Here is a 17,871-nt window from a genome sequence, read left to right as displayed (position 1 = left end):
ATTTTAATAAAAGCATGGCTGTAGCCACCGTTCAAAACACTGAGTCCATGACCTTGACATCAAAAAATAAAAGATGGAGTATTTGCCCACTACAATTGTATTACTTGAAGTGTGGTGTTTTGAATCAGCATTTACAGCTTCATGTTTGGATTTTTATTATTATTATTATTTTTTTTTTAGATAACATATAATTAAACAGCTAAGTAAACAAATAAAAAAAAACCCTAAGGATTAAAAACATTCTACAGACTGTTCGGTGAACTGGGGAAACTTGAACTCATGACCTCAGTATTGCTTAAGTCCCCGCCACAGCCCTGAATTCCATTTCTTTATTTTAGACTAAACACATTTATTCACCCACCAGGCATCCTTTAACATGCAAAACACATTTCCCTTTCAAGCCGTATGCCTCCTCTGAACCTTATTATTCACTTCAAATTGCAGACAGGAGCTAGTCAGGTAATGAAGGGCTGTGGCAGAGCATGGATATTCAGCAGGGCATGTTGGCATATGGCAAAACCCTAATAGAAACTGTGTTGCACCCTCTTCTGGGAAAAAAACAGTATAGCAATTAAACATTTTTGTGAAGAATTGAGCTTGAGAGTCTGTTGAATAATTTTCCCCAACTTGTCAGGTTTTCAGTGTGACAGCTGCTTGATTATTACCTTTTTCTGAAACTACTTTTACACACCAAGGCCTGTTTTTAGGCTAATTAATACATTTACTGCACATATAGAGTTAATTTCAGAATGAAAACTAAGCATAGCCCTTCTTAAATGTAAATACTTTAATTTCACATTCATTTTTATAAAGATACCTAAATAGATTTATAAACTTACCATATACAGTATATGTCATACATCTGCAATTATTACAACCCCAGTGCTAGTGCACCCACGGGAGCTCTCTGATTGGCTCACGCCGCTGTCGCTCCTTCGATGACGTCCTTCCTGCTTCACCGTGTCTACACGTGCACGGTGTACAGTATCGAGCTGAAGGGGAAAACAGCAACTTAACTTCAGCTTTCAGAGTACTTCGTGTGGTCTTGAATTTTTATTTCTCCGGGGAAGGCTTTGCCGACTAAGCGGTCAAAATGGTGAAGCCACGGTTTAAGGGGAAAATGTCGATAAACCCCTCGGCGTCCAGCAGCAACCCTGGTGAGCTAACCCCCCATTAGCCATACTGGTTGTTTACAGCTAATGCTAATTGTTGCTAGCTTGGTGATTTAAAGCTGTGGAAAAGACACGTCAGGGCTATTTTACTGTGCTGAGTTATACCAGTTATTAACATTAAGAGTGTAGTGTGCCAAAATAAAACATAAAACCATGGGTTACATATATTTAATAGAAATTTGCCAGCGAAACTGCTTTAACACTGCCTTTAGCATCAGGCCTTTTACATTTGACACTTAAGTATTTAACTTTTAAGGGAAGAGCCTGTGCCTTTTGGCAGTGTTTACACTAAATGTTCCTAATGTCTTGAAACAGCTGCCACCTTAAATTAGGTACGCAATGTGTATTAAAACAGCTTTAAAAGTTGCCTCATAGAGAACTGGTTTGATATCATTCATGAAATTTCTGTAAAGGAAATGATTACCTTTCTATGAAGCTTCAGGAACATAAATTTAAGGAAACATAACATGATCTATGCTGAATCAGTAACAGTTGAAAGAACAGAGAAAGTAAACATCAAATAATTTGATTGATACTACACAAAATGATTTAATGAATAATCATTTACATCCCTACACCCCATATTCTATGTTTATTTTTATTTCTTCATTGTAAAAGAAAAACTCTGTAAAAGTATATATCAAAAGATGATTGTGTGACTGTCGCTGTGATGTGAAAATAAAGGAAAAAATTTAAAGAATACAAAAGATTAACTACTTTTGAAAAGCTGTTATAATCTCATAACAGCTGTGTGTTGTTAATCAGTTAAGTAACTGTACATGTATTTCACAGATCGGCCGAAAGGTGCTGGTGGCTCCCACATGAGGGACCGAGCCACTATCAACCGTCTGAATATGTACAGGCAGAAGCAGAGATGGTAATTCATGATCAACATTTACATTATTCTTGTGCACCACCGATTTTTCGAAGAGGCGCTGAAATATAACAAATTGTGACACTGATCTTCTGTTCCCAGTAATAACCGTGGAAAAGTCGTCAAACCTTTACAGTACCAGTCCACAGTGGCTCCAGGGACCGTAGCCAGAGTTGAACCCAACATCAAATGGTTTGGTGAGTACACGTCCTGTGCTTTGTATATGTCGTCTATGTTATAGTCTGCTGTGATAGCTGTCAGTATATTGTCTGTTTTTCGAGAGGGACACTACATTACTCGGAAGGTGCCTTAATGCTCAGAAAAACAGGAACATTGACTTTAAGAGGCTGGCACTTTTGGGAACATTGCAGGTCATTTTTGAAGTACTTGCTGCTGCTGCTTCTTCTTTGTGAATGATAGATGAAGGCTTTAAGTTTGATGATATGTGAGACGCCACTGAAGAAGTGGATTAACTTAATTTTGTTTGCGTTTTTAACACTCCTGCCACCTTCATTAAAACGTTAAGCAAATTAAAACTTAGAAGTCGAACTTAAAAGTTGTTGTCAGTCCTCCCTAATTGAGTAGAAGCTCATGATAATTTAGGGCAGATTCATTAGACAAAGTCAGCAAACACCTCTAACTTCATCCATGATTTACCCATGTATGGTGTCAAGTGCGCACTTATCAAATGTTTAGTTTCAAGCCTAGCCACGCAACTCAATAGTTTTCATGTTTTATGTTAACAAAGGGAGCCTTTAAACTTGAAAATCAAATATGTATTCTTTGCCCACATATGAACGGCTGTTTGAATCTTGAATAGAATGTGACAACCTTATGGGAGAGTCAAATTCAAGTAAAATCAACATTTATTTTCACATGCACAATCATACACAATACAACGCATAGCCAAAGTCTAACAAGTAGATATACTTAAAAAAAACTGCATCTAGCATTAATAACAACAACGAGGACTTATTACACATGTGTCAAAAATGGGAACTCTACACTAAACCAGTCACACTTTGCATCTACATATTTTGCTTTTCAGCAAATACCCGTGTGATCAAGCAGTCGTCCCTCCAGAAGTTCCAAGAAGAGATGGGAGCAGTACAAAAGGATCCATATCGTGTGGTGATGAAACGAAGCAAACTCCCCATGTCCCTCTTGCATGATAGAGTCAAAGCCCATGTGAGTATAAAGGGTATTAACCATTTTTTACTGTACTTTGTCCTGTGTTGTCTATATGATGGCCCTCTGCTCGCTCGAGGGCATGTGTATTGTTTATTACCATACATAAAAAATGTTTTGAGTATATTAACCTTTTAGCCTTATAAAGCTATTGAAAGTTTTTCCTGGTTTATATCATCCCGTGCAGATGGGTATCATGCATCTGGTATCCTCACTATCTTGTTTCTTGAGATTTTATGAGCTGAGATGGAACATGAGGCCTTACTTTAATCCTCATTCAATTCTCAATCAGCCCCAGTGTGACCTTGGGTGTACCTGCGCTGTGTTTGGCATTGGAGAGTTGTAATCTGCCAGGCTTTTCTACCCAATGCCAATATGATTCCTAATAACATCCAACTCTTTTCATACTCCTCCAACATATTACTGGGTCTGTTTCAGTTGCTTTTTTTTTTTTAAATCTAAAATAGTTGGGATGCTGTGTAGGACATAAATAAAACAGAATGTGATAATCTGCTAATCCGTTTTGTTCAACTCAGTTGACTCAATTGAAAACGGTAGGAAGAAAATATATTCAAAAGTGGCATTTACATGAATGCCAGGACCTAAGTTTTTCCAGCATAAGATTGCATTGTAAAGAGATGGTCAGTGTTTTTGCAATCACCTGGATTTGGTTTTACTGTTGTGGCTGATCTGTGTACTGTTTAGGAAAACACAAGTTCAGTGAAAACCTGACTCAAAGAACTCTAGAAATCACTTGTCAGAACTGCAGGTCTAATGTTTTTCCTTCTGTTTCCTACACTGGCAGAACTCCAAGGTGCATATTCTAGACACGGAGGGTTTTGAGACCACGTTTGGGCCCAAGGCTCAGCGGAAGAGGCCCAGTCTCATGGTGGGGGATATGAAAGACCTCGTAGAACAGGCTGAAGCCTCGGCTGAGAGCTACAATGCAGACAACGACAGAGACCTGATGACTGAGGACACCGGGGTCAGGTAAGACCTGCAGAAGATGCTATCAGCAATCTACATTCCTGGCTGTACTGGCTACTAGAACTGGGCAGGAGAATGCTAAATTTCTATATTTCTACATTTTAATGTTTAAAGGTTCTTATTTCATTCTCATTTTGCAACAGGGTGGAAGTCCGTGAGGAAATCTTCAAAAAGGGTCAGTCGAAGAGGATCTGGGGGGAACTTTACAAGGTATCGTTTTCAACCTCCTCTAAGTCTTGTGCATTATGCTAACGAAGAGTTGTTACCACTAAATTTTATAGGATCATTCTTCATTCCTGACTGTTTTGTTGTAATAGGTGATTGACTCATCTGATGTCATCATCCAAGTCCTGGATGCTCGTGATCCCATGGGAACGCGCTCCAAGAGCATAGAGTCGTATCTGAAAAAGGAGAAATCCTGGAAACATCTGATCTTTGTTCTTAATAAGTGTGACCTCATCCCTGCCTGGGTCACGGTAAGACATTTACAACATGTTCATCTTCAGTTCAGCGTCTCCTAGTATTAAATAATGTGACTGACTCTTTATCTCCACACAATTTTGAACCAGAAACGGTGGGTAGCTGTTTTGTCACAAGAGTACCCCACTCTGGCTTTCCATGCCAGCCTCACCAACTCGTTTGGTAAAGGCTCCCTCATCCAACTGCTCAGGCAGTTTGGCAAGGTAAGAACTTACCTCAAATTCAATATGTTTTATTTGTCTTGAGCCTAAATCATTTACTGAACAATTACCAATACCACAGCTGTTTGCCTTTATTTCCTCTAGCTTATTATCCAGTCTTTTATATGGAACAGAGCTATTTTTTGCTTTATAAATTGGATTTTAGAATTGCACACGCTCTTATTTATGAGTGTACTATTTACTCATATAAAAGATTTATAGATTTATGTATGAAAATCCAAAGTACCAGATATAGTTTAGGGTTTTGGTGTTTCCTTTCAGTTCAGTTCAGTTCCCTTTAGTCCTCATTATTTTTGCCCTGTTCAAAAGCAAACCATAGAGTCTGTGGATTGAAATAGTTTATACATTGTCATTAATTATGTAGATTTTGATATATCACAATAAACTTTGTTTTAGAAACCAGGACATTTTTAAGATCAGAAAAACATTTTGTTAGTAAACGTGATGTTTATATCAAAACTGCCTGTTTCTTTGTTTTAAAGAAAGCAGAATACCTTTCCAACTCTGCTAAATACATATAGATCTTTGAATAACTAAATAAAACAAAGGATGAATAATATATATACATGTCAGACATTATTTGTCAGATATTCTCTCGACTAGTCAAACAACTCTTTTAACAAGAGTTCCTTAATCATATTTCAGAAAATGATTACCATATTATTACAAATAACTCTCAGCCCACATAAAGTTACCTTAACCGTGATAAAAGGATTTGTCTTTATCACCCACCCCAGACCTGCAGTAACATGCAATGTTACGTAGTGGCTGTGGAATAGTGCGTGTTTGTGAAAGCACGGGACTTGAGCGATCTGATATATCAAGAAATCAAAAGGGTTTGATAATAAAATGGAATGTTCTTGTTAGATTTAATATTATGATTTAAAGAGGCTTTTATGAGAAAGACACAGAAATGCTTCCCTGTTATTTTCCTTGTAAATGTTTTCGCTGTTGGACTACATTCGTCCAAAAGTCTGGAGATAACTAGGTGGAAATCCTGATCCAAAACAGCCTTCAGAGTTTACCTCCTGGGACACAAATAAATGGTAGACATATCTCTTGTTTTAAAAGGTTCTAGATCTTCTTGATTGTCTTGTTTACATAAAAAAAACCTTTTTCAGACATCCTTTGGTATGAGTTTTGAACAACTACATTATTGTTCTGGATTGATGACAAGTTGACTTTTTCTTATTGCTAATGGCAACAAGAGCCCCATCTAAAATTACTTCCAATGAACTGATGACAGACTGAGGCTGTTGTTTAGGAAACATAATGGTCTGACTTTATTTTTTGTTTCCCACAGCTTCACACAGACAAGAAACAGATAAGTGTTGGTTTTATTGGCTACCCTAATGTGGGAAAAAGCTCAGTCATAAACACCCTGCGGTCCAAGAAGGTCTGCAATGTGGCCCCCCTCGCTGGAGAAACAAAGGTAAGGTTCAAGTGTCTTTACAACAATGCAAATAAATAAAATAAAACCTTTAATTTATTCATCTGAACTCATATACATACATGATGATAGACATTTATAGTAAAGACAGTGTAAAAGACTATAATATTAAATGTGTAAAGAAAAGATGTGGCTACTAATAGACAAACACTACGCTTTGGTGGAGCGAGGAGGTGAGCTGAGGTGAAAACAGGCCTAGTCCTCTTCTTAAGTTGGTAATTGCTGATAGCTGCAACAACAGAAGTAGTCGGCTCTGTGTTCTTAACGATATGAATGAAAATCTAAGTGGAGACTGGGTCAAGAGAAAGAACAACAACCAATTTTATCTTTAATTTCCTCTCTGTGCGGCTGTTTATCCTGTTTGGAAAAGAATAAGTGTTTGGAAACCCCAATGTCCACAGCAGGGTCAAGGGGAAAGAAAGGGAAAATATCTTTCCCTTTTCCGTGCTTGCCAAAGCTGTGAACTTAGATGGCAATAGAGGGAAGGTTTTTTTATTTTTATGCACACCTATCAAATGAATCAGATGGGCCTGTATCCAGCACTCCTTTATTTCTCACCTTGTCTTTGATTCCCACTACAGACTCAACACTCTTTGATGATTGCCAGATAAGCTCATGATCCGCAGCACTGCTGTGAACCTCGCTCCTCCTTTAGTTAGAATGGATGTGCAGTTATGTTGGTGTGAAAATTTACATTACAGCGCCTCTGTCTGTACCAATCATGGCAGGCAGAAGTTGTTTGAAAATATCTATCTCTCTCTATATATATATATATATATACACATATATACATATGTATGTATATATGTATATATGTGTGTGTGTATATATATATATATATATATATATATATATATATATATATATATATATATATATATACACACACACACACACACACACACACACACACACACACACACACACACACACACACACACACGGAAATAATGGGGTTGATTTGTAGGGAAGAGCATTTTATCAAACAACAAAGCAGGGCCTGCTTTATCCCTCAGTCCGATTACACCAGCCTTTTTATTTAGCACCATTCAGCCACAAGATAATTTATTTTAATTTATAAGTTATTTACAGGGGCATAAACTCAGATGTCACAAATACTTTATAATTTAATTGAAAGGACTAAGGATGAATAAAAAAGCTGAAATAAGCAAATAGTTGCATATAAAATGCACTTGTAAGACAATAACAAACTAAAACAAGACTACATTATGTAATAAGCATCTCTTGTAGATTATTCACGGAAAATGAGAACGAGTGGAATTTTGTTTTTTATCAAGCAGAAAAAAGTTGTAATGAGAAAATAAAGTGAACTGTCGTCACAGTTCTTGGCTCGATTCATCATGGCATGGTTAAATACAAGATTTAACATTTGTCGAATTTAGATCATTGGACCAAACAGATTGTTACAATCTCCTTACTTTTTCAGGTATGGCAGTACATCACTCTGATGAGGCGCATCTTCCTCATCGACTGTCCTGGTGTCGTCTACCCCTCAGAAGACAGTGAATCTGATATTGTCTTGAAAGGAGTGGTAAGAAGCTCTTAGATTTTTTTCTTTTGTGTACAAAGGATGTGCGATATCTGTCCTCATACTTCTCGTACCATCCCAAATATAACTCACAATTCACGAGGTGAATGAAAATACATTTGTACTCCTCAAAGCAATGAAAAACAGGAGCATCTGAAGCAATAATGTGTCTTTCCAGAAACAATCTCCCAGTTACTCAAGATAATCCACCAACTGTTAATGTGGCATTTTTGACAGCTCAATTACCTGCAGTTCGACAAACAAAGAATTGGATGTGGATTCCTGTTAATAATGGCGGAGTGTTTAAAAATGCCTTGATCAGCTCTAATTCTGATCCTTCAGATCACTTTCCCAGATCGGAGGCTTAACATTTAGGCCCATGCAAGTCCCCGTAACTGAACGGTTCCAGGTTCGTATTTTAAATTGCACGCCTTTTTCTTGCCCTTCCTCACAAAGGTTCAAGTGGAGAAGATCAAGAACCCAGAGGAGCACATTGGGGCCGTGCTGGAGCGGGCCAAGCCTGAATACATTCAGAAGACCTACCGCATTCCCACTTGGAACTCTGCTGAAGACTTTCTTGAGAAGCTGGCGATGCGCACTGGGAAACTTCTGAAGGTCCTCTTTCCTTTTCGGCTTGTTTTTATACCAGTTATGTATTTCATAACACGCTGAGAATATGGTCAACAAACACATAATTATCAGAGTTTATCATTTCAGTTAAAGCGTTTGTTGGGTTTTCTGTACATGCTTTATACACAGACCACAGCCTGTTAATTGTCCATTTTATATAGTCCAGAATAGCAAAACATTTGTAGGTTTGTTTGTTTATTCATTTAAAAAAGGGACCATGCACATAAGTTAACATTAGCAGCAAACTCTATCATGCAAATGTGCCAGATTTAGCCATACAGGCTAATTTTCAACTGGCAGGTTGATTACATGACAAAAAACAATGAAGCACAGCCGAGTAAAATTACACGACCACTACTCTCATTTACACAACTTGAAATGGACTCGCTAAGAAGACCACGGGCCAGCAAAATCACAACTAAAGACTCCCCCAGTCTGTCCTCTGCAGTTGCAGTCAGATATTTAATGTACAACATTTTGGTACAGAGATCTTTATCAGCTTCCACCCAGGAAAAGCTGATGCAATGTCTCTGACCGCACCTGAAGAGGGTGGTATGCAGCGGTCTTTTTGTTCTGACATAGTCAAAGAGCGAATCCATATTTAATACACCTAGTCTGTTTTTTATTTACAAATTTTATGTGCTGCACTCACAATTGGTTTCAGTTAAATAGCGTGTATAAGCGTATGTCAGGTAGTAGTTTTGAATATGATTTGAGCATTATATTCTTGGTATTGTGCAGGGCGGTGAGCCAGATCTCTCCACTGTCTCCAAAATGGTGTTGAATGACTGGCAGAGAGGACGTATTCCCTTCTTTGTGAAACCCCCTGGACCTGAGGGGGATCGTGAGGTGAGACTTTACTGGATTTTCCACCTGTGTTTTGTCAGTAAATTACTTCTTTTCTACAGCAACTTCTGTGTTTTGTTTCTGTAACTTTTCTAGGACAAGAAGACATTGGCAGTTGAAGGACCCTCAGAGGTAGTTGCAAAAGAGGAACAGCCAGAGAATCCGGATGCAGTCTCAGAGGAACATGGGGAGCAGCAGCAGCAGCAGAGGCAGAAAGAGCAGGTCCAGAAGATTCTGGCTAATGTGCGACAGAACTTTGGCAAGATTTATGTGGCACCGGAGTTCAACGAGGAAGACTTGGTGCCTGTGGAGATGCCTGACCTGGATATGTCTGACTTCTCTGGCTCTGATAACGAAGAAGACAGTGAGGAAGAGGAGGGTGAAGAGGAGGACGAGACCAAAGTTGAACCAGCCGATGCGGAGGCTGTGGAATCCGAGCCCGCAGAAGCTCAGACTGGCAAGGAGAAAGGCAGCAAGAGTTCACGCGAGGTGATTCGTGCGCTGGATGAGAAGATCTCCAAGTACAAGCAGTTCCTGGACCGGGCCAAATCCAAACGCTTCTCTGCAATCCGGTCCGTCTTCTCTCACCCAAACCTCACTCACATATTTTCTTTGTTTTGTGTATTGCCCTCATTTCTTTTATCCATTAAAGTAACATGAAGTTGTCAGGCAGAGAGATGCCATGCATTTTAGGTGGTCCATGCTAACCAGCCTCTAAGCCCCTGAGACTAGCAGTCATCAGTTTGACCGTCTGATCAGAAGCCCGCTTCCATAACTTTTGCATGTCATTGTGATATTTAATCTGTATCTCCTCTTGCCCAATTTGAACCCATATTAGAGTTACTTTAAGCTTCATTTAACAACTTGTTCGCTGCAGAAGATCCAAACAGAAGGGAACTTTTTGCTCTGTTGGTTAATAATGTTCATTCATTCTTCTTTGGACAGGATACCTAAGGCTCTTTCGGACAAAGCGTTCACGGACATCAAGACTAAACAAGAAGCAGCAGCAGCAAAGCAAGCACAGGAAAAAGGTAGTTCATCAGCATGATATCCTCATGACTTTTTATGGTGCTGAATGTCAAACGTGTTTCACCTGTAGCCATACAAATTGGGTAGGTCACGTTGACCTTGAGATCCAGCCAGGAGCTGACATCAGATTTGTTCATCTTTGTTTGAATTAAGCTGCAAACCAGAGGAGCAAGAAGAGGAAAGCTGAAGACGAGGAGTCAGCACAGCCGCGCCGGCTGACGTCTAAACAGGTATGCAGTGTTTGTTCTCTCTGACATCAAACAGATATCTCTTGGTAGACAAGTCAGATTAATGTCTATTCGTACTGATTTAACAGGAATGGAGTTAAAAAAAAAAAAAAAGCTGTAGTCTTTTTTTGTCAGAAGATTTCATCATTTTTTTTTCTCTGTTCCTCTCTATCTGTCTCTACAGAGAAGAGCGATGGACCGTGCTCACAGGGTGAAGAAAGTCGGTGCACGCTATTACGAAACACACAATGTGAAAAACAAGAACAAGAACAGAAAGGCCCCAGCACCCGCCACAGAAGGCAAAAAGGCCAAACGATCAAAGCACTAGACTGGAGTCATAAAACAAAACGACATATGTAATAAAACTTTATTTAAATTTGCCGGAAAGGCCACATTTTTTTTCAGAAAATGTGGAGTTGATTAAAGATGGAATCTAAATAATGGTTAAAGGGTCTTTATGGAATGGCCACCTGATGCCTTAACTTTACTTTGACTGTTTGCATCTTGCCTTTTGAACCGTCTTTTCCCTTCAACCCAGAACTGAATGACATTTCATTCATCATTTACAGGTGTAATGAGCTCTTGATGTTCAAGAGAAATGTACAGTAATTGTCTGAACTGTACTTGTCATGTCATGCTGTTAGGAAAACAATAAAATATTTGCTAATTACACTCTCATGCAGTTTACATTACTTTATATCATTTGGAAACAAAAGACAAATTTAGTAGTTTTCTGCAGTAGTTACTTCTTTGGCATAATGATCCCTTCGAGCTGGGTCTGAAAAAGGAAGACAAAATAAAATGTTAAGACGGGCACCACAGCTGCAATTGGTGCTGAATCTAACGAAGATATTTGTCTTCGGTCTGTGGTTACAAACGACACCTTGAGCTGCTGGTTGGTTCTCTTCAGGAACTGAATCTCTTCGGCATGCTTCTTTTCCTCCACCTGTCGCTTTTCCTTTTCTCTCTTTTCAGTAGCATCACATCTCGCTCTCTGTTCGTTCAGTTCCTTCTTTAGCTCTTGTATTTCATCCTCCAGATCAGAAATCTACATAAGTAAGAACACACAATTGTACGTTTGTCTTAGATGCAGAATCAGTTATGAAGAGCGCTACAGGTCCTTATTTTACAGTAACTCTTGAAGAGAAATGGTGCTCTCTGCTGGATGCCGAACTGAAAAACAGTCTGCAACTGTACAATCGATAGCTTTTAGATGGGGGACAAATGAAATCTCTCCATTCTGATTTTTGGGTGCATGTGTCACAAAAATAAAAAAAATCCTTACATGTTTCTCCATGTCAGCCTTGCCCTGCTCGGCCTGCAGTGCCTTCCTCATGCCGAAAGCCACGCTGCTTTCATACAGTGTCTGGTAGGCGGCAATAGTCATTTGAATCTCATCTCTGACCCGCAACAGCAGCAGACCCCTCTCTGCACAGTTGATGGTCACCTGTCGGATCAGCTCATCTTAAAGAAATGGAGAATTAGGGGGATGTTGATGTGAATTACAAAATGTGGCTTTAATGGAATATAGGATAAAAAATATTACTGTATTTATCACAAAACTAGCTTAATAGTCCTCAGTGAGCACCAGCCTCCTCCTTACCAAAGCACTGGGAGTAGAGCTCCCTGCGGACGGGGCAGATTCCTGTGACCCTGGCCTGCCTTTGCTGTAGCTTCGTGTCCAGCAGCTCCTCTAGGTGAATAACATCTGCTCTGGTGCAAGGTGCACTGGACACTTGTTGCACCCACAGCTGGTCGTCCTCTGTCCATGTCCTTTAACGGCAGACGTTGAGTTAAATGAGAGTATGGTTTAACAGTGTTTCATAGATGGGAAGACGCATACCTGGGCGGAAGGATGGCATTCAGGATGTCCTCGTTCTCCTGCTTGCTGGCCTCGGCAGAGGGGGATTTTGATTTAGGAGGTGGTGGGATGGGGCTAGAGTCAGTCGGCTGCTGAGGGTTCACTCTCAGAGGGCGCCCCTGTGGAGAAAAGCATTTATGTACTTGATGTTATGACCCTAATTAACAGCTATTTCCCCCATTTGCTCAACCTCATGGAACTGCTGTGTAAACTTGGCCCTGCGTTGGCAGACTTGTTAAACATAAACTGTGCTATTTCTACAAGAAAAGACGGCGATAAAAATAGATGACCAGTCTCACAGAGTACAGAGTGTTACAGTTTAAAGAGTAACGTCACCAATTTTACACATTAAAGCGTGTTCGCAGGTCTTGGAGGGATCTAACATACAGCGAATAAGGTTTTGTGGCCCCAGAGGAAGCCGCATGTAATTTGATAAACTGCCTCCAGTGATGCAATATACCCACTGATTAACATCACTGTAGGTTCCTCTGCACCTAGAAAAGGCTTTCTACTACATTTCACTACTGCATGATGGCACTGTTAGACCTGTAAACATACGGTAATGTATCAAATTGGTGGCGATATCCTTTAAGATTTTATTTTCTGTTGTAACAGCCTATATTAGCTTTGTCTAAGTATCTTTAGAGTTCACATTCAATTGTTACTTTAAGTAAAATAGGCAAATATGAAAATGGTTGAGGTACTGTAAACACCAGATATAACCTTTTAAGTGTTTTTCAGTCACCAAATATCAATAACTCAAAGTTAACATGGCACTTTTTCCACCAATTTTTATGTGGCAGCCAGGCAGTCCAGAGCTCACAATCAGCTTCATATCAAGTAAGAGCACACTGTATGTGTCAAGGATTTCATCAGCAAAAGTAAAGGATGACATGTGATGACCAGTGTGAGCTGTACTGCATAAAATGTAGGCTCCAGGAAACTATTTGGAGCCTTAAAAATCGGAATACTTTTTTGGAAAACACACAGCAGCCATCTGAAAATAAGTAGCTTTTCTAAAATAAACTTGAGCAAATCATATAGAGTGTGCTTATTATTCGTCTTTTGTGTTGACTTCCTGTATCTCTCCTCCCCGCCTGTTGTCACTTCAGTCCTCCACCCGACGTTACTTTAGCCAGGTAACGTTGATCCAGCTCTGATGGACCGCTCACCTTTCGTGATTTTCCGTCTGTGCTCTTAGTGATCGACACTGGGTTGTCGTATTTCAGGAGAGATTCGGCCGGTGGAATCATTTTGTGTTATTTTCCCTACAAAAAAAACAACGATAAAGCTTTCGGTTCGGGCTTCAGTTTCAGAGAAATCAGCCACTAGCAAAAACTTCGGATCGCACTTGTTTGTGTCGTCATGGCAACAGCGACCTGGTGTTCACTCTTAATTTTCTCCTCGGGTCGGTTCACAAATGTGCCGTTGCGGTCTTCATGAATATATTGTATATATATTGTCAACTTAACAAAAGTAAATTGACGAGGCACTGCTCATTTTTTGATTCAATAAGATTTTAATCTTTGCGCCTTTCGATATGATTTTGGTGATTTAAGGGAAATATTTGTTCCGACGAAAAATAAAGATTATGGTTCCAAACTTTATCCAAGGCACAGTAAATAAGAAACGCAGTCACGATTGTTTTAGTTCACACTTGCTTTCGCAACATAAACGCCTGTTGCCCGTGTGTTTGAATAGAATCGAGTTGATTGACGCCGGAACCAAACTGAAAAGTATTCAGGGAGAGTACGGGGATAAATTCATGGCGCACGACCGGAAACGGATGTGCGCAATTCTAGCATAACAGTCGAAGTTTGTGGTTGCTAAAATTTTTGAGTTTGCCTTTGTTTTTTGTTGTTTTATCTAGTTTTGTCCGGAAGACGATGCATGTTTGGTCACACGGCGGTTGAAATCGTTGATATTGTTTCAGAATGACCAAAGAAAAGCGACACAGGAGGAGAGAATCTCCGGAGCGGGAGTCCAAAGTGAAGATTAAGCAGGAGAAACTGAGCCCTGTTAGGCCACAGACATCACGCCGCTCGAGGTCCAGATCCAGCGGCACCTCAAGTCCACAGAGGAGGAGAACGAGCAGGTATTTGTGATCTATCACTTCGTTTTTGTCACCTGTTTGTAGTTTTTCACCACAACAGAGGCAACATAGCCTTTGGTTAGCTAGTCATTATTAGCTAAAGATGTTGTTTAATATGCTAGCTCTAAACAAGCCTAGCTACGGACCATAATATTTTGACAACAAATAATTAAGTTGTCCGCTAGTAAATGTGTTTTTATAGTCTTTTTTTTCCTTCTCTTTATTCGTGTAGATCACCGGCCCGGACGAGAGACCGCTCACCAGGTAGAAGGGAGACCTCTCCCGCCAGGCGAAGCAGCAGATCGCCTAGGAACAGGAGAAGTCCCCATCGTGGAGCTGATGTCAGAATAAAGCGGGTGATTAGACTTTACATGATTAACAAGATGCCTTAAAACGCAGAGCACAGATCAAAAAGCGGTTAAAGGCCTGATTACTGTTTCAGTGGCATGTTGTTGTCTGACATTTCCAAATAATTATGATAAACTTTATTCATACAGCACTTCTTAAAACAAAGTTACACAGTGCTTACATGGGTGAACCAGAATTGAAACATTGCAGTACTGCACTGAGGCTAAAAACAAAAAAAAACCTCATAGATTACCAGCCATCTAAATACACCTGATTCTTTTAATTAAGATCCATGCACCATTCCCTGAAAAATTAACAAAAAAAAGTAAATTGAAGAAAAAAATTGTCCTTCTGCAATGTAACACAAAGTGAGAAAAGAAATCTCGGGTGCACCAAAAGTTAATGGGGTCTATTCTGAGTCAATACCCATTCTCCAATCAGTCCAATCTGTTAAGCAGTTTTTATTTAATCCTGCTAACAAACCAACCTGTCAAAAAAAAAACAGCCAGCCTTGACACAGATGAAAACACAACTTCCATGGGTGAGGTAAAAACAATAAATGAAAGTAATACTTCCTTGTAATAAGTAATGCATAAAAAAAAAATCTGAGTGAAAATTGTATAAAATTTCCATTTCTCTATCTGAAATTATACTTTTGAGATGGTTGTTGCTTCTATTAAGCAAAGTGAGATATTTTTAACAAGAATTAAGACAAATACACTCAGTAAGATTTGTTTTTGCTGTGCTGTACAAAATTGTTCCTTGAACTCTTCTTTCTTAAACTATCTTCCTACCAATTTTCTCCCAGGAGCGAGAGGAGCATCGGGGTAGTGGTGACGAGCGGAGGAGACGAAACGACCAGCCAGAGGAGAGGCGGAGCAGGTGGGAATCAGACAGACCTCGGGAGAGGGACCGTGGCGGAGAAAGACACCGAGAGCGAGACGCCCTCACCTCCCAACAAGCTGAGAGACAGCAGCACGATGAACGGCGCCGGGAAAATCGTCAGCGGCGCGAAGAAGCCCAAGACCAGGATTTCGGACGGTCTGACGGCGGGCCCAACGAAGACGCGTCCCCTCCTGTCGACAAGGAGAAGCCCAACTTCGGACTGTCGGGGGCTCTGACGGAAGACACAAACACATTCCGGGGGGTGGTGATCAAGTACAACGAGCCGCCCGAGGCACGCATTCCCAAGCGCAGATGGCGACTGTACCCTTTCAAGAATGATGAACCCCTTCCAGTCATGTACATTCACAGACAGAGTGCCTATTTGTTGGGGCGGCAGAGAAAAATCGCTGATATCCCCATCGACCACCCATCCTGCTCCAAGCAACATGCAGTTTTCCAGTACAGGTAAGAATGGCGACCACCAGCTTCAGTGTTTCACTTTGCATCACATTTGGATGATTCATACACGTCTACCTTTCTGTCTGTATCTGTGTAGACTGGTGGAGTTTACGCGTGCCGACGGCACCCCTGGCCGCAGGGTGAGACCGTACATCATCGACCTGGGTTCCGGCAACGGCACCTACCTGAACAACAAGCGCATAGACGCCCAGCGCTATTACGAGCTCAAAGAGAAAGACGTGATCAAGTTTGGCTTCAGCAGCCGCGAGTACGTCCTCCTGCACGAGTTCTCAGACACAACCGAGGTGGACGCCAAGCCCGAAGAAGGGGAAGACGAGGAAGACGAGGGTCTCGATGAGTAAAATGAGGCCCATAAACCGTATTGCCCATTTTCATTCAGGTTAGATTACATCGTTGTCATCAGTGTCTCTGCAGGGAGTGGAACAATTTACAGAACAGGTCAGTGTGGGATTTCACTAAAATAATGGAACACGTCTGGTTTGTATATTCTGTAATTACCGGACTATTGCTTAAACCTGCCACAACTGTCTCAAAGAAGACCTCTTATTCTCAGGTTGTTTGTGTAATGTCTGTGTGATGCATGACTGATCTCACATCTGACGGTTTTTCACAATAAAACGTGCGTGGTGCCAGACGGATACCTCGCGTAAGTACAATAGTTAATTCTATATATTTTTTTTAGATCACAGCACTCAGTACAAAGTTTAGCTGAAGGCTGATCTCTTGTCGATGTTCAGGCTATATGTGTGTCACTGTACATGATACGTGGAATGTGATCTCTTGATCCATGTTTATTGAGTTAAACATTACATACAAGACGTACAACTTGTAACGATATTGCCTTTGTTTGCTTTGTAGTTCAGGGAAAAAAAGTTGGTGCCGTCGTGCGTTTCCTTTGCACCAACGCTGTGTGTATTTAGAGACTTCCCCCCTCTTATTTTTATCTGTTTCGAAGCCCGCAGCATTCATAGTGAATTTCCATTTATGTACTGTAAATAAAGACAGTGAAGATTTGGACATGTCTCAGGAGTTTTTTTTTTTTAATGTTGTCTCCTCATCAGAGCTGTGTACATGTTTCAGTGTGTCATTCTTTTCTATTGTTCTACTGCAAATTAAAGAAGCATTTGTGAATTGAAAGTCATTATTTATGCATAATAGCCTTTTTTTCTTTGCATGAATTATTCATTGAATCTCTGCAAGAAGACAGAATTACAAAGGATATCTTAGTTGGCTTTACAAGGTGGGACACAAACAGCCACTGCAGTTCAGTTTGCTGTGGGAGCCCATTTGAGTTCCCAAAGAAAGTACAGTGCAAGAGAACTTGCATTGTAGAGCTCTGACACAAAATATTCCTGTGGTCCAAATTATGAGATGTGGACTTTTTAATCTCATTATTTTAATTTTGTTATAAGTGGCCTTTTATATAATTATTTTCACTTAAAATTTTTGGCCCTTAATGTTTTGATCTAAATTTTTGTTGATTAATATAATTATGACTTTTATATAAAACGAGTATTTAATCATTTTTGACTTGGTGTCATGACTTTAATAG

The 17,871-nt window shown here is 40.1% G+C and overlaps 3 protein-coding genes across 3 annotated transcripts; 2 read left to right on the top strand and 1 right to left on the bottom strand.

Moving 5' to 3' along the window:
- The first annotated feature begins 919 nt into the window (after nt 1-919).
- gnl2 (G protein nucleolar 2) lies at nt 920-11,325 on the top strand. The gene is made up of 16 exons (XM_030393848.1): nt 920-1,157; nt 1,965-2,049; nt 2,149-2,243; nt 3,095-3,234; nt 4,040-4,224; nt 4,365-4,431; nt 4,539-4,697; nt 4,791-4,904; nt 6,226-6,354; nt 7,820-7,924; nt 8,378-8,536; nt 9,293-9,400; nt 9,494-9,969; nt 10,343-10,428; nt 10,580-10,656; nt 10,838-11,325. Exons 1-16 carry the CDS (start codon nt 1,094-1,096, stop codon nt 10,979-10,981), a joined length of 2,193 nt encoding a protein of 730 aa, XP_030249708.1. The 5' UTR covers nt 920-1,093; the 3' UTR covers nt 10,982-11,325.
- dnali1 (dynein, axonemal, light intermediate chain 1) lies at nt 11,007-13,903 on the bottom strand. Its single transcript, XM_030393850.1, has 6 exons — nt 13,687-13,903; nt 12,497-12,633; nt 12,257-12,426; nt 11,939-12,117; nt 11,537-11,701; nt 11,007-11,431 (listed from the first exon to the last, which is right to left on the bottom strand). The coding sequence occupies exons 1-6, from the start codon at nt 13,765-13,767 to the stop codon at nt 11,396-11,398; spliced, it is 768 nt and encodes a 255-aa protein (XP_030249710.1). The 5' UTR covers nt 13,768-13,903; the 3' UTR covers nt 11,007-11,395.
- A 373-nt stretch (nt 13,904-14,276) lies between these two features.
- snip1 (Smad nuclear interacting protein) lies at nt 14,277-17,336 on the top strand. Its single transcript, XM_030393849.1, has 4 exons — nt 14,277-14,609; nt 14,839-14,962; nt 15,763-16,304; nt 16,396-17,336. Exons 1-4 carry the CDS (start codon nt 14,449-14,451, stop codon nt 16,658-16,660), a joined length of 1,092 nt encoding a protein of 363 aa, XP_030249709.1. The 5' UTR covers nt 14,277-14,448; the 3' UTR covers nt 16,661-17,336.
- The last annotated feature ends 535 nt before the right edge of the window (nt 17,337-17,871 follow it).

This window comes from Sparus aurata, chromosome 17, assembly GCF_900880675.1.
Source record: "Sparus aurata chromosome 17, fSpaAur1.1, whole genome shotgun sequence".
NCBI classification, from domain to species: Eukaryota; Metazoa; Chordata; class Actinopteri; order Spariformes; family Sparidae; genus Sparus; species Sparus aurata.
The sequence above is the reverse complement of the archived record's forward strand: the minus strand, read 5'-3'. Positions and strand labels throughout refer to the sequence as shown.